Source organism: Peromyscus eremicus, chromosome 5 (assembly GCF_949786415.1).
Source record: "Peromyscus eremicus chromosome 5, PerEre_H2_v1, whole genome shotgun sequence".
Classification (NCBI taxonomy): Eukaryota; Metazoa; Chordata; class Mammalia; order Rodentia; family Cricetidae; genus Peromyscus; species Peromyscus eremicus.
The window spans coordinates 98,241,191-98,255,544 of record NC_081420.1 but is presented as its reverse complement, the minus strand read 5'-3'; the positions used below and the strand labels follow the sequence as shown (position 1 = coordinate 98,255,544).

The following is a 14,354-nucleotide window of genomic DNA, read 5'->3' as shown; positions in this document are numbered from 1 at the left end:
GGGAAAAGCCAGCTCACCTTTGAGCTCTTCCTTCCCTTCCTTGCTCCTTCCTTTATCTTCTTTCTTCTGTTTGTTTTTAAAGACAGTCTCCATATTTAACACAGGCTGGCCTTGAAGAACTTAGCCTCCTCATGCTTGCCTCAGGCTCCCCAGTGCTAGGATTACAGCATGAAACACCAAGTTCCACCAACTAGTTAAAAAAATAACTATTTTTTAAAAGCAGTTTTATTTTATGTGTGTGGATGTTTTCCCTGTGTGTATATCTGCATACCACATGTGTGCCTGGTGCCTTGGAAGACAGAAGAGGGTATCAGATTCCCTGGGACTGGAGTTACAGATGGTTGTGAGGCATCATGTGGGTGCTGGGAATTGAACACTGGTCCTCTGGAAGAGCAACCAGTGCTCTTAACCACTGAGTCATCTCACCAGTCCCATCTCACCAGTCTCACCTACCAATTTATAGTAGCACCACAGGCTCCTAGAACAAAGTGCAATAACATGTCTTTGGAGGGGGAACATTTAGTATCCAAGCTGTAGTAACTCTTTACCTTACATGATGATTCTTATTCTTTGCAGAAACCTGCTAGAGTGTGTCCCTGACTGGGCCTGTGAAGCCAAAAAGCTAGAAATACTAGATATGAGCTACAATCTTCTCACCGAGGTTCCCGTGAGGTCTGTGTGTGCATATGCATATATGATATATGTGTTTAAGCATTTCTCTAAATTTGGGTTGCCTTTCATTTGTTGGTGATTATTGAGGACCAGCTGAGTAGGAGGCACCTTAATGTACCATAAGAGATACAGTGATGACTAATGCATGGTCTTAGCCTGTAAGAAACGTAGTAGAACTGTGTGACATACACACATATAACTGCTAACTGTGGTGACAGTTTCTGGCTTGGTTGGTGCTATGATAGTATGAATATAACTGTTTTATAGGGTGACTTATTATGAACTGGACATTTCCTGAGAACCTTAGTTTTATGATCTTTCCTAATCCTTTAAACCTTTTTATATAGGTGCTGTCAGCCTCACTTTAGGAATGGGATAACTAAGAATGGTTAGGGAACCTGTCTGAGGTAGCACTTCACCAGGAGTACTGGGAACTAGCATTTGAATGTGGAAGTCTTACCCTGGAGGCTTGGTCTTAATCATGACACTTATCCATTGTTTTAGGAATTCAGAAGAACTTTAAATAATTAGAGAGTGCTTTGTGGTAAGATGGTATTTGAATTGACCTTTACCATATGGTGAGATTTATCTAATTTGAGGAAGGAGGGAATGGTGCGTGAGGGGTAGGGCAAGGCCGTTGTATTATACATTCCAAAGTATTCAGTGTAAAATGTATGGTTGTGGAGTCTTTACATTCAACTAGAGGCTTTGTAGCACACACAGTAGGTCTGCACCGAGCCTCTGGAGTAATCTTCACATCTAGACAATACTGTTTCAGTGAGATCTTTAGAATCACTAAATCTTTGGCAAGTCACTGACTCTTTTTGGAATTCATGGCTAAATGGCCTAGTCTTAGCACATTTTAAACACTTAACCATTTTTATTGTAATAAAATTTTATTATGGAATTATATTAATAAATATACTGAGTTTATTAGTATTGATAAATGCTGTGTAGACTTCATTTCTGTCTAGACTTAAGTCAAAATGTTTTTACTCTAGAAACTGCTAAGCCAGTGGTTCTCAACCCAACCTTTCTAATGCTGCCACCCTTTAATACAGCCCCTCATGTTGTGATGAACCCAACCATAAAATTGTTTTCATTGCTACTTCATAACTGTCATTTTGCTACTGTTATGAACTGTAATGTAAATATCGGTGTTTTCCAGTGGTCTTAGGTGACCCCTGTGAAAGGGTCGTTTGACCCCAAAAGATGTCACAACCCACAGGTTGAAACCGCTAGTTTAGACTCTCTGTGCCACTTGTCCTCAAGATCTCACCCATGACTTCTGGGTGGGTGCTGGGTGATTTTCGCGACAGCTTTTGTGGCTCAGTCACTTGTCAGTGGCTGTATATTCTAAAAATAGGTTTCTGTGAGTTGACTGACTTTAATGAACTAGCCTATAACAGACTTAAAAGAGGATTTAAGTAAGCTTTTGTTTCTTTCTGTTGTTTCTCCTTAGAATTCTGAGTAGCCTGAGTCTTCGGAAACTGATGCTTGGACACAACCACATCCATGTCCTTCCAGCACTGGTGGAGCACATCCCGCTCGAGGTGCTGGATATCCAGCACAACACTCTCTCCAGGCTGCCAGACACTCTCTTCTCCAAGGCCTTAAAGTGAGTCCCTCAGAGGAGCACAAGCATTGTCTATCCTTGAAATGAGTTCCCTGTTTACAGTTTACTTGTTACTCCAGCTGTGGGCAGAGACCCAGTTGCAATTTTTTATGATAGAAAATATAGTTTCATAGTAAACTTGAAAGTTGAGTAACTATCGAATACTTACTTATGTGGTAAATCATTTCCAGCAGGTGGGGGTACTCTGGCTTTTACTGTGTTCAGGGAGAAATAGCATTCAGGTGGAGCCTTTCATAAAGTCCAGCTTTGGCATTGAGGAAAGAAGGGTACGCTACTAAAGTCAGTTTTATTCTAGCTTTGTCAAGTAATCTTTGAGTTATATTTTCTTGATTTCCAGAACATTTGTTACTTGCTTTGAAAACCATGAATTTAAAGGTAATTTCCTTCTACAAGGTATTATTTGCCACCTTGTTGTAAATTAGTACGTTGATGGTATGTCTTCCTGTTTTAAAGCTTATAGTCAGGTTTATCTAAATGTCATCTTTAAAGAAAAAGTAGGGTTTTTTTTTTTTGTGTGTGTGTGTGTGTGTGTGTGTATGTGTGTGTGGTGCTAGGATTAAGTTTGGAGTATTGCTTGTATTAAGTAAATGCTCTACAATTTAGTGATCCTCCTAGCCCAGTAAAGTTGGTTTTTAATGGTAGTCTTTTGCATTATAAAGAAGGGACTTTAGAAATGGAGAAACAGGTGAGCAGCAGTGAGTTGACATAGGGTCATAGGAGACATTCCCACAGGTTTCTTGTTTCTTGTTTTCCAGATTATGCATCTCTTAATCCATAATACTCTTAGCTGGATAGTCCTCAAAATAAAATCATTAGAAAGAAAAAAGCAACAACAGCAGAAAAAAAGAAAAAGAAATGAAACTATTTGGGAGTAATTTTCTTTTGGGCAAGTTTCTGTGAAGTATTGAAGTTGTTAATTAGCAGGTTGTGCATAACAGAACGTAGTCTTAAATACCTAAAGATAATTAAGAAATCATTTACTGCCACTTGGTGGTGGCACACACCTTTAATCCCAGCACTTGGGAGGCAGAGGCAGGCAGATCTCTTGAGTTCGAGGCCAGTCTGGTCTACAGAGTGAGTTCCAGGACAGCCAGGACTACACAAAGAAACACTGTTTCAAAAACCAAAACCCAAAACAAACAAAGAAACCATCTACTTAATGCAGTGCTGTCAGAGCTGACACACATGATCCTCCACAGCTTAGAAGCTCTTTAGGGATGCTGATCAGATAGCATGTATATTTAAGAACACACAAATGCAAAATCGGGGAGAGCTCCTTTGGAAAGTGCTTGCCTTACAGGCATAACGTTCTGAGTTCAGTTCCTCAGAACTCAAATAAAATCATGGAGCATGGAGTGTGTGTGTGATTTTTATTCTGGCACAGAGATGGTGAAGAAACATGGATCCCTGGTACTTGCTGGCCAGCCAGTCTAGCCTAATTGGTAAGCCCTGGCCAGAGAGAGATCCTGTCTCAGAGGAGGGAAGGAGCATTTTTTAAATTTCTTTTATTTTGTGTGTGTATGTATACAGGTGTGTTTATGCATGCACTGTAGTATACAAGTGAAGGTCAGAGCACAACTTTGTGGAGTCAGTTCTCTCTTTCTACCTTGCAGGTTCTGGGGATCAAACTCAAGTTGTCAGGGTTGGTAGAAAGAGCCTTTACCATCTGAGCCATGTCACCATTCCATGGATGGCATTCCTGCAGATGATGCTCAAGACTGTCCTCTTTCTTACACACACACACACACACACACACACACACACACACACACACACACACACACAGAGAGAGACAGGAAGACACAAGGTTAATGATGCTTCCTTTCATTGAGTATATTCTACCTAACAAACATTGTATTTGACAGATTATTAAATTATACCATGGCTTACTTGTTAGATTGACAAAGATTAAATTGAATTGTGATACTGTAGATAAAAGTATGGATTGCATTCTTCTTGTATGAGTGCAGTTTGGACTTGATCTTAGCCAAAATGCCAAGAAACCACACAATTACTGTTCGATCTAACTTTTCTGGATCACAAATAGGCTGTATATGTTTAAAAGCCATTATAAAAAAAACAAACAAACTTGTATCCTAGCCAGGCGTGGTGGCGCATGCCTTTAATCTCAGCACTCGGGAGACAGAGGCAGGTGGATCTCTGTGAGTTCGTGGCCAGCCTGGTCTACAAAGTGAGTTCCAGGACAACCAGGGCTGTTAGACAGAGAAACCCTGTCTCAAAAAAAAAAAAAACAAAAAACAAAAAACAAAAAAAAAACCACCAAAAAACAAACAAACAAAACAAACCTGTATCCTTTGATCTCATAAGTTTTGTCTCTAGAACTGTACACTATGGAAATAATTGGATAAGAATCAAGATTTTCATTATAGTGTCTATAATGAATGTACAGAAGTATATTACTCTATATAGATAATCTATGTAGGTATCAGAGCATTATGGGATTAGCTAAATAAATAATGATTTGTTACAAAGAGACAAAATTTTTTGAAGGTTATCTTTATAGGTCAGATGTATATTAAGGTGGTATTCAATAGTGTCCTTGCAATGGGAATAGGTGGTTGTGCATGGAGCCATTATAGAATGGTAGAAAAGTAACCATGCCTATGTTCTTTCTTGACACCTGGCTTTGAGTTGTATAGATGCAGAGAAAATTTCCTGGAGGAAATTATTCTTGACTTTGGGAGCTTGATAGCAGCATTCCTTGATGCAAGGTCATGATGGTTTCTCTTTAAGAAGGTAACACGCTCAAAGGGAATGATGCTCTGTGTGTGTTCTGTCAGCCTCAGATACTTGAATGCATCTGCAAATAGTCTGGAGTCTTTGCCTTCTGCCTGTGCTGGAGAGGAGAGTCTGAGTGTGCTGCAGCTGCTGTACCTGACCAACAACCTCCTGACAGATCAGTGCATACCTGTCTTGGTCGGGCATCCACACCTACGAATCCTGCACCTCGCAAATAACCAGCTACAGACCTTTCCTGCAAGGTGAATGAGTGCCAAGTGTGATCACTGGACAGTAAAACATGAATCCTGCATTACGTTATAGCTATCTGACTATGACACTTCTGATTTGCTGGTGCAGACGTGACAAAGGCGACTTTACTAGCTCAGCAGGAAAATCTTGTCTTAATAATTTGTTCCTGATTAAGTATGACTAGCCCAAGAAATTGTGGTTAAAATGTGTAATTTTTAGCTCTAATTATTCAACAATAATCTGAGAATATTCCATCCAAAAAAAGTACAGGTTGTGAAATAAAATTTAAAATCTCTTTCTTTCTTATCATCACTGTAGTATAAAATATGTCGTCTAATAGTTTATTCATTATATGTACTTATATAAAATGCCTAGTGTATGACACATACTGTGTCACTTACTGCCTCTGTCCTCAAACCTACAATCAGGTCGGGCAATTAGACAAGCGTCTAGGCCAGTGGTTCTCAACCTCCCTAATGCTGTGACCTTTAATACAGGGCCTCATGTTGTGGTGACTCCCAACCATAAAATGATTTTTGTTGTAATTTCATAACTGTAATTTTACTATTATGAACCATAATGTAAATATTTTTGGAGATAGAGATTTGCCAAAGAGGTCGTGACCCACAGACTGAGAACTTCTGGATTAGGCAGTTTCCATGCAGTGTGACAAATGCAAGATATTAAAGATCCCAGTTTGGGGACTGGAAAGATATTGCTTAGTGGTTAAGAGTGCATGCTACTCTTCCAGAAAACCTGAGTTCAATCCCAGCACTCATATGGGGTGGCCAACAAATACCTGTAACTTCAGCTCCAAGGGATCCATCCAATGCCCTCTTCTGGCTTCTGAGGGCATCTGCGCACTTGTGACACACACTCACACAGACACATAAATAAAAATAAATTAAAAAATAAAAGTAAAAAGATACCCGGTTGTTACACAGAGCTCAGGAGAATGGGAGTTAGTCCTGGAGAGGAATAGTAGTGAGAGAGAAAGAGAGAGAGAGAGAGAGAGAGAGAGAGAGAGAGAGAGAGAGAGAGAGAGAGAAAGTGTTTTTCCAGTTAAAATTTAAACAGTGTCCATGGAGAAATAATTATCTTTCAAAATAATTTTGATCTTGAGGATGTAACTCGGTTTCTAGAGTTCTTACCTAGCATGCATAAGCCTCGAGTTCCACCCTCAGCACTGTATAAACAGATTTGATAGCGCATACCTGTAATCCCAGCATTTGGGAGATAGAGGCAGAGGATCAGAAATCAAGGCGGTTTTCAATTACATTCAGATTTGGAAGCTAGCCTGGAATACACAAGACCTTGCTTCCATACCTGCCGCAAAATTCTATTATTGAAAATATAATGTTTTCTGGGGCTGGAGAGATGGCTCAGTGGTTAAGAGCAATGGCTGTTCTTTCAGAGGACCTGGGTTCAATTCCCAGAACCTACTTGGCAGCTCTGTCTGTAACTCCAGTTCCAGGGGATCCAACACCTTCATACAGATACACATGCAGACAAAACACCAATGCACATAAAATATGAATAAATTATTTAAAAATATTTTCTTCTTTGTTAAGTTTTTTTTAGGTTAGCATACAAAGTAATGAGTTTCATGATGGCACCTTCATAAATATGTGTCATTATACTTTGTTACCATTCATTTTCTTTCCCCATAGCCCTCCAGAAATAATATGTATATATAAATATGTAGCCCTGGATATTCTGGAACTCACTATGCAGACCAGGCTGGCCTAAGCTCACACAGATTCGCTTGCCTCTGCTTCCAAAGTACTGGGATTAAAGGTCTGGGGTATTATGTCTGGCTTTAATGGTGTTTTTATTTTTCAATACAGTGTATCCTGAACACATTCATACATACTCCAACTCCTTCCATGGCTACTCTTTCCACTCTCCCATCTTTTCCCACCCAACTTTGTGGTTTCTTTCTTTCTTCTTAGTCCCTGTTGAGTCCAGTTTGTAATAACTATCTAGTCTTAGGAAGTGAGGCCTGCCCTGGTTTGACCTACCATAGGTCACATCATGAAAGCAAACTGATTCTCTCCCAGTAGCTATCAAATGCCAGTAGCTCCTCAGTTAGTGGTAGGATTTCCTGCCCACCTTCCCCTTTTGATACTGGGTTTTGTCTAGTTTGAGCTTGTGCAGGTTTTGTGCATAGTGTCATAGTTGCTGTGAGTTCGTATGTTTTGTCTGGAAAACAGTTTCCTTGATGTTCCCACTACCTCTGGCTCCTACAGTCTCTCTGCCCTCTCTCCTGCAAAGATTTCCCCAAGCCTTGGGGATAGGCAGGTGATAATGTGTGTCCTAGTTAAGCCAGAGCATTCCACGGTTCCTTATTCTAGGCCTGCTGGCCATCTTGTAGGAGTCGGTTTGTGCTTTCTACCATGTGGGGCCCAGGGATCAAATTCAGGTAGTCAGGCTTGGCAACAGGTGCCTTTATCCACTGACCCATCAACCCTGGTTTTAAAATCTAGGCACAGTTGTATATTCAGTAAACAACTGGTTTAGGATATGGGTATTCTGTTGATAGTCACAAGTCAGAAGAACCTAGGCTGGGAGTAGTAGAAAAGAAAAGAATGTAGGTTAGCATACATATTTGAAATAAATTTTAAAAAACAAGTTAGAAGACAATTATATAACGTTTAGTTTAAAAGACATATGTCACACTGTGGAGTCCAAGTGGACTCAAACTCATGATACTGTGCTAACTACCATTTATAGGCATTTTTCGTCACACTTGACTCGTTGTAAATTTGAAATATTGTTTCATGCTTTTAACATGAATCCAGCATTTTGTCAAAGAGTATTCATTATTGATGATTTATAGTAGTTGGATTAAAAGATTTTGGAGGAGTTGGTGAGATGATCCAGTTGGTAAAGTGCTTGTTGTACAAACTTGACCCAAGGTCAGATCCCCAGAACCCACATAAAAAGCTAGCTGTGGTAGCACAGGCCTGTACTCCCAGCCCTGGGGAGTGGAGACAGGAGGATCTCTGGGGCATGCAGGCCAGCTAGCCCAGCCAAATCAGTGAGCTTCAGGTTTAGTGCAGACCCTGTCTCAAACAAACAAACAACCCCCAAACAAAAAGATACCCAATGTCAACTCCTGGCCTCTATTAGTGCATACACAGTGTGCATACACCTGCACATGCACATAAAGTTGTCCACACACATACACACAAATGTTCTATTTGTCTTTATTTTCCAGTTTCTTTGAGTGTTCATGCATTATCATAATACAAAAGAAAATAATTTTCTAAGCTTATTAAAAGTATGAGTTTTCTGTGTATATAGGTGTGTATCTTGTGGGGAGGTGTACTTGAAAAGCATGAATTCTTTAGCAGTAGAAATTGTGGTCTATTAGAAAAGTAAGATGGAAAGTTCATATAAAGTACTCATTTGAGGGACTAGGGAGAGATGCTTAGTAATGGAGAGCAGAGGACCAGGGTTTGGTTTCTAGCATCTGCATGGCAGCTCATAACTGCAGCCACCTACAGCTCCAGTTCCAGGAGACCTGATGCCCTCTTCTGGTCTCTATGGGCACCTGGCACCCATGTAATGCACATGCAGGCAAACATAAATACTTGATTAAGAAAAAAAAATCAAAACACCATTTTGAGAAATCTGGTAGAAAGTTTAGTGAAGTTATAATAGTAATTCTTTCAGATTGCTAGTATTATTGGTGATTTGTATTCCAAACTTTCTTCACATTATTGTTTTCAAAGAAATCAGAGGACTTTGTTAGTGGAAATGTCAGGCTTAAGATATTTTGCTTAACATGTAACGTGTAAAAAGCTTTGCTCAGTATCACAGTGGTATAAATAATTGTCTTGTCTCAAGCAGGGTGCTGTGTGTAAAAGAACTTGGTGGTTAGTGGTAGGGGTCTACGTACTGTAGACGTTTAAAACCAAAAGGAATCTTAGTTCACCTTCTTTAGTCGAGGCCCTCTGGCATTCACTTACCCAGGATTTTGTATCCTAGTTAGTGTTGCAGCAAGGACTGGCACCCTCTCTCAACAATAGGCCATACTTTTTCAGGGACTCCAGTAAGTCAGACAAAATGCCCATGCCCGCATCTCTAAGGAAAACAAGGGTTGTGCCAACCTTAAAACACTGAGTGCTAGTAGGAGATCTTGCTGACAACTGGAAGGCTTGGTCATTGTGGTGGACCATGGCTCAGCTGGTGTCTGGTCGCTTCCTTCTCTCAGGGTTTTCTGCAGTGAACCGCGTTGTCTTTACTCTGTGCATGGCTGCTGTACAATAGCGCCACGTGGCAGCTGCCCTTTTCTGATGCAGCATGGTGTTTTGATGTTTCTTTTTTTCAGCAAACTAAATAAATTGGAGCAATTGGAAGAACTGAACCTAAGTGGGAACAAGCTTAAAGCCATTCCCACAACCATAGCTAACTGCAAAAGGCTGCACACTCTTGTCGCACATGCCAACAACATCAGCATTTTCCCAGAGATACTGCAGCTGCCTCAGATCCAGGTACGTGCATGAGCTAGCCTGACATCCTCACTGCAGAGTGGCAAGGGTGGGAGTGAGGTGCCTTTCTTGTAAGAAAGAAGGAGCATGAATGAGACTGCTTCCCCTCTCAAGACTTTCTCTCGAGCTAATTTCCCTTCTCTGCCAGTAAGATCCACTGAGAGACCACAGTTGGATACAGTCCTCTACTTTCTTTCTTTCTTTTTTGATTTTTCAAGACAGGGTTTCTCTGTGTAGCTTTGTGCTTTCCTGGAGCTCACTCTGTAGACCAGGCTGGCCTTGAACTCACAGAGATCCGCCTGCCTCTGCCCCCGAGTGCTGGGATTAAAGGTGTGCGCCACCACCACCCGGCAGTCCTCTTTCTTAAACTGTCCCTCAAATGGCCAAGCCAAAGCCCCAATCCTATACTAGGTTCCTTCCCACACTCTCTTCCCTGTACACCCCAAGGCTTTTATGTTGAGCGTTCGCTGTTGCTACAAGGAGAACCAACCAACTTTAACCACAGGTGTGCCCTTGAGGTCTTTGGCTGAAGAGTATTGACAAAACTACTACTTAAACAACATGACCAGACAACATCTCTATAGCTTTTGATAGCTTTGCAAAGATAGTATGTGCTGCCCATGAATATGGCTGACTCTTCCCTTTTCTTCATACATAAGGAATGGGTATTATTCTCTTTTCATATGCTCAGTTTAAAATCTGAGTATACTTAATTCGTTCCTGGAAAGAAATTAAGTTTCCGTGTGAGGCTGTAGAAGTTTGAGTGTTTGGAATTAGAGATTGTAATATAATGTATTCTCCTTTGATTTCTGTATTCCTTCTCAGTTTGTAGACCTGAGTTGCAATGACTTGACAGAAATACTAATTCCAGAGGCTCTGCCTGCTACTTTACAAGACCTTGATCTGACAGGAAATACAAATCTGGTTCTGGAACACAAGACTTTGGACATGTTTAGGTAGGAAAAAAACAATCTGAAATCAAATCTATGTCTCAGCCATCAGTGGGTTATCTCTGGACTGTGGAAATCTCAGTTAATTAAAGGATAGAATAGAGTGGAATAGGCCAGAACATTCCCAGGTGGTTCTCTTTGATTAATTTCTACTGAGCTACACACCAAATTATTTTACATGGCAGACATACATATTTCTGGTGGCACCGGTCACGTTAGGACATCTAAGCGACAATGCATATGTATAGTTTTAAGATCTCTTTATATTGCTTTAAATAAGTAGACACTTGGTGGAAGCGAAGAGACCTTTGTGATGCATTAGTTGAACTATATTCAGCTTCTGTTCCCCTACCACTTTTTCTTCTCCTACATCAGAGCCACAGATTCATCACCCTACTTGCTTTCAGTTTCTCTGAAATGTATCTTAGTCTGTCAAAAGATAATTTTCTAAAAACACATTATTGTTTTGATAGTTCTTATAAAATACAGAAGAGAATATGGTCTAATCTTCCCTTCTTCACCTCCCACAGCCATATCACAACTCTGAAAATTGACCAGAAGCCTTTGCCAACCACAGATTCTACAGTTACATCAACGTTCTGGAGCCATGGACTGGCTGAGATGGCAGGGCAGAGAAATAAGTGAGTATATTGGCCTTGGAGACTGGAGAGAGAAAAGGCAGTCCATGACATCTTAGGCCTGCTCTGGTGCTCACAGCTAGACTGTGTTGTCTGATTCATGTCCATCTCTGTAGCATGAATCCTAATTGGTCTTATAAAAACCTGGAGCCAGATACCAGGGTAAATGCTGAAAGGTGAGAGAGAGACAAAGGAACAAGCCACAGCCATCTCTCAGTTTCAGTCTGAGGATTTGTGGAGACTGGCTCTTCCCCTTTCGGCTGAATGCCCGAGTCCTCAGCCAAAAGGGGAAGATCCTGTCTCCTCCCACCTTATATCCCTTTCTCTGCCCAGCCATATCATTTCCTACCTCAACCTTCCTAGTGCTGGAATTAAAGGTGTGTGACTCCCAAGTACTGGGATTGAAGGTGTGAGATATCACCACCTGGCTCTGTTTCTCTTTTAGACTGGATTAATTCCCTGTAGTCCAGGGTGGCCTTGAATTTACAGAGATCGGTCTGCCTCTGCCTCTCGAGTGCTAGGATTAAAGGTGTGTGCCATCATATGGCTAACTCTGTGGTTGGCTCTGCCCTCTGGTCTTCAGACAAGCTTTGTTAGAGCATATACACAATATCACCACAGTCTCCCAAACGTAAGTCTCAGAGTTTCAACATGAGATGAGATCCTTCTAAAACCATAATAAAGAAAGAGAAAAAAATGGATATGCAGTTCGCAAAATACTAAACCCCTCTTAAGGTTTTCTGATGGAATTTTCCTTTCCTATGAGTGAAATTTATTGTAAGGCCCAACCATATAGACTGATTTCTAATTGCCCCAGTCTGAGATGACTCTCTGTTCCTGTGTACACAGTCTTTCCTGAGAATGGTCTAGCCAAAGCCCATATCCTATACTAAGTTTTGTTCCTGCACCTTCTGTCTATGCACCCAGGGTTCTATGGTGAGCATTCTTTTTTTGGGCAAGGAATATAAGCCCAGCTTCATTGGCAGGTGTGCTCTGATGCTCTTTGGCTGAAGAGCATTGACAAAATTAGTTCTTTTGTTTTGTTTTCTTTTGTTTTGTTTTTCTGTGAGGCCTTGGCTGTCCTGGAATTCACTCTGTAGACCAGGCTGGCCTTGAACTCAGAGATTCGCCCGCCTCTGCCTCCCGAGTACTGGGATTAAAGACTTGCACTACCAGCACCTGGCTACAAAATGCATTCTTAATCACTGTGGCCAGCCTGTGACTATGACCGAATCCCCTTTTCTTAGGATGCTGTCTCTGTCAGCTGCTGCCTGACTTGTCTTATCTAGTAGCCTCCTTCTGGACATAATTACCACAAGGATTCTCTGTCTTTAGTTCATACTTTTTAAAAGAACATGCCCTGCAGAAGTGATTTTGTTCCTCATCTTCTTGTTTCAGACTCTGTGTGTCTGCTCTGGCTATGGATAACTTTGCAGAGGGGGTAGGAGCTGTGTATGGTATGTTTGATGGGGACCGGAATGAGGAGCTCCCTCGTCTGCTGCAGTGTACAATGGCAGATGTGCTTTTGGAAGAAGTTCAGCACTCAACAAATGATACAGTTTTCATGGCCAATACCTTCTTGGTATCTCACAGGTAAGCAGGTGGGTTGACTAATCCCTAACTCCACTTTCCTTATAGAAAGTAAATCTCAGAAGTTGAAGGTCATTGCTTATAGATGCAGGATCACAGAGAGATGTTGTACCTTCCTGCACCAACATTCTCTTGGTATCAGCAGTGTGGTAGGCATTGCCTCTTTAAAGAATCTGTGGAGTCAAATGGCTGAAAGACATTTAAAGAAATGCTCAGTATCCTTAATCATCAGAGAAATGCAAATCAAAATAACTCTGAGATACCACCTTAACACCTGTCAGAATGGCCATGATCAAAAACACTAATGGCAGTCAATGTTGGAGAGGATGTAGAGCAAAGGGAACACTCCTCCACTGTTGGTGGGAATGCAAACTTGTATAACCACTGTGGAAATCAATATGGTGGTTTCTCAGAAAATTTGGGAATCGATCTACCTCAAGACCCAGCCATATCACTCTTGGGCATATACCCAAGGAATGCTCAATCATACCACAAAGATACATGCTCAACTATGTTCAGAGCAGCACTATTTATAATAGCCAGAACCTGGAAACAACCTAGATGCCCATCAACTAAAGAATGGATTAAGAATGTGGTACATATACACAATGGAGTACTACACAGCAGAGAAAAACAATGACATCATGAAATTTGCAGGCAAATGGATAGAACTAGAAAATATCATCCTGAGTAAGGTAACCCAAACCCAGAAGGACAAACATGGTATGTACTCACTCATAAGTGGATGCTAGATATAAAGCAAAGAACAATCAGACTGCAACCCACAGAACCAGAGAGGCTATATAACAGGGGGACCCTAGGATAACTGTGGCTTATAATAAGTTTTGGTTTTACTCAATTACTGGGCAGGCCTCAATGAAACATTTCACTGTCACTATTAGGATAAGAATTTATACTGTATCAAGCTGATAATAGAAAAATAAATAAAGAAAGAAAAATGGAAAAAAAAGGAATCTGTGGAGTCATCTGCCCAACTGTTGCTAAGGACCTGGGAAGGCCAGCACATGTATGCTAGGGGTTATATGCCTGAATGTGTATGGACACTTAGGGGAAGAAGGTCGTGCGCTTTCCTAAGATTCTCCAGAGTTAGTTGATGACCTACAGAAGGCCAACAGGCACTTGTTAGGTTTATGTGTTAGAATATTTATTGTTGGGATTTGTCTAACTCCTCTTTCTCTGAGTTAATACCTGAGCCAAAAACCTTACTTCCCAGCTCCTGAGAATCTCTTAGTAGCTAAGAGCGCCTTGCACTTCAGGCAAGTGGTCTAAAGGAGCAGAGTGCTAAGAGTATAAAGACCAGAGCAGCCTGGAGCTGGGACTGGTTGTATCTCTCGGGGTGAAAAGCAGGGTGTTGGAAAAA

General features: G+C 41.0%; 1 protein-coding gene across 1 annotated transcript in view; it reads left to right on the top strand.

Moving 5' to 3' along the window:
• The window catches only part of Phlpp2 (PH domain and leucine rich repeat protein phosphatase 2), a 75,925-nt gene that overhangs the window by 51,286 nt on the left and 10,285 nt on the right, over window positions 1-14,354 (top strand). The window contains exons 11-17 of the mRNA XM_059264012.1: window positions 577-672; window positions 2,135-2,290; window positions 5,110-5,310; window positions 9,636-9,798; window positions 10,621-10,751; window positions 11,276-11,386; window positions 12,782-12,976. Of these exons, the coding sequence (XP_059119995.1) occupies window positions 577-672; window positions 2,135-2,290; window positions 5,110-5,310; window positions 9,636-9,798; window positions 10,621-10,751; window positions 11,276-11,386; window positions 12,782-12,976 (1,053 nt within the window). The remainder of the gene's footprint in view (window positions 1-576; window positions 673-2,134; window positions 2,291-5,109; window positions 5,311-9,635; window positions 9,799-10,620; window positions 10,752-11,275; window positions 11,387-12,781; window positions 12,977-14,354) is intronic.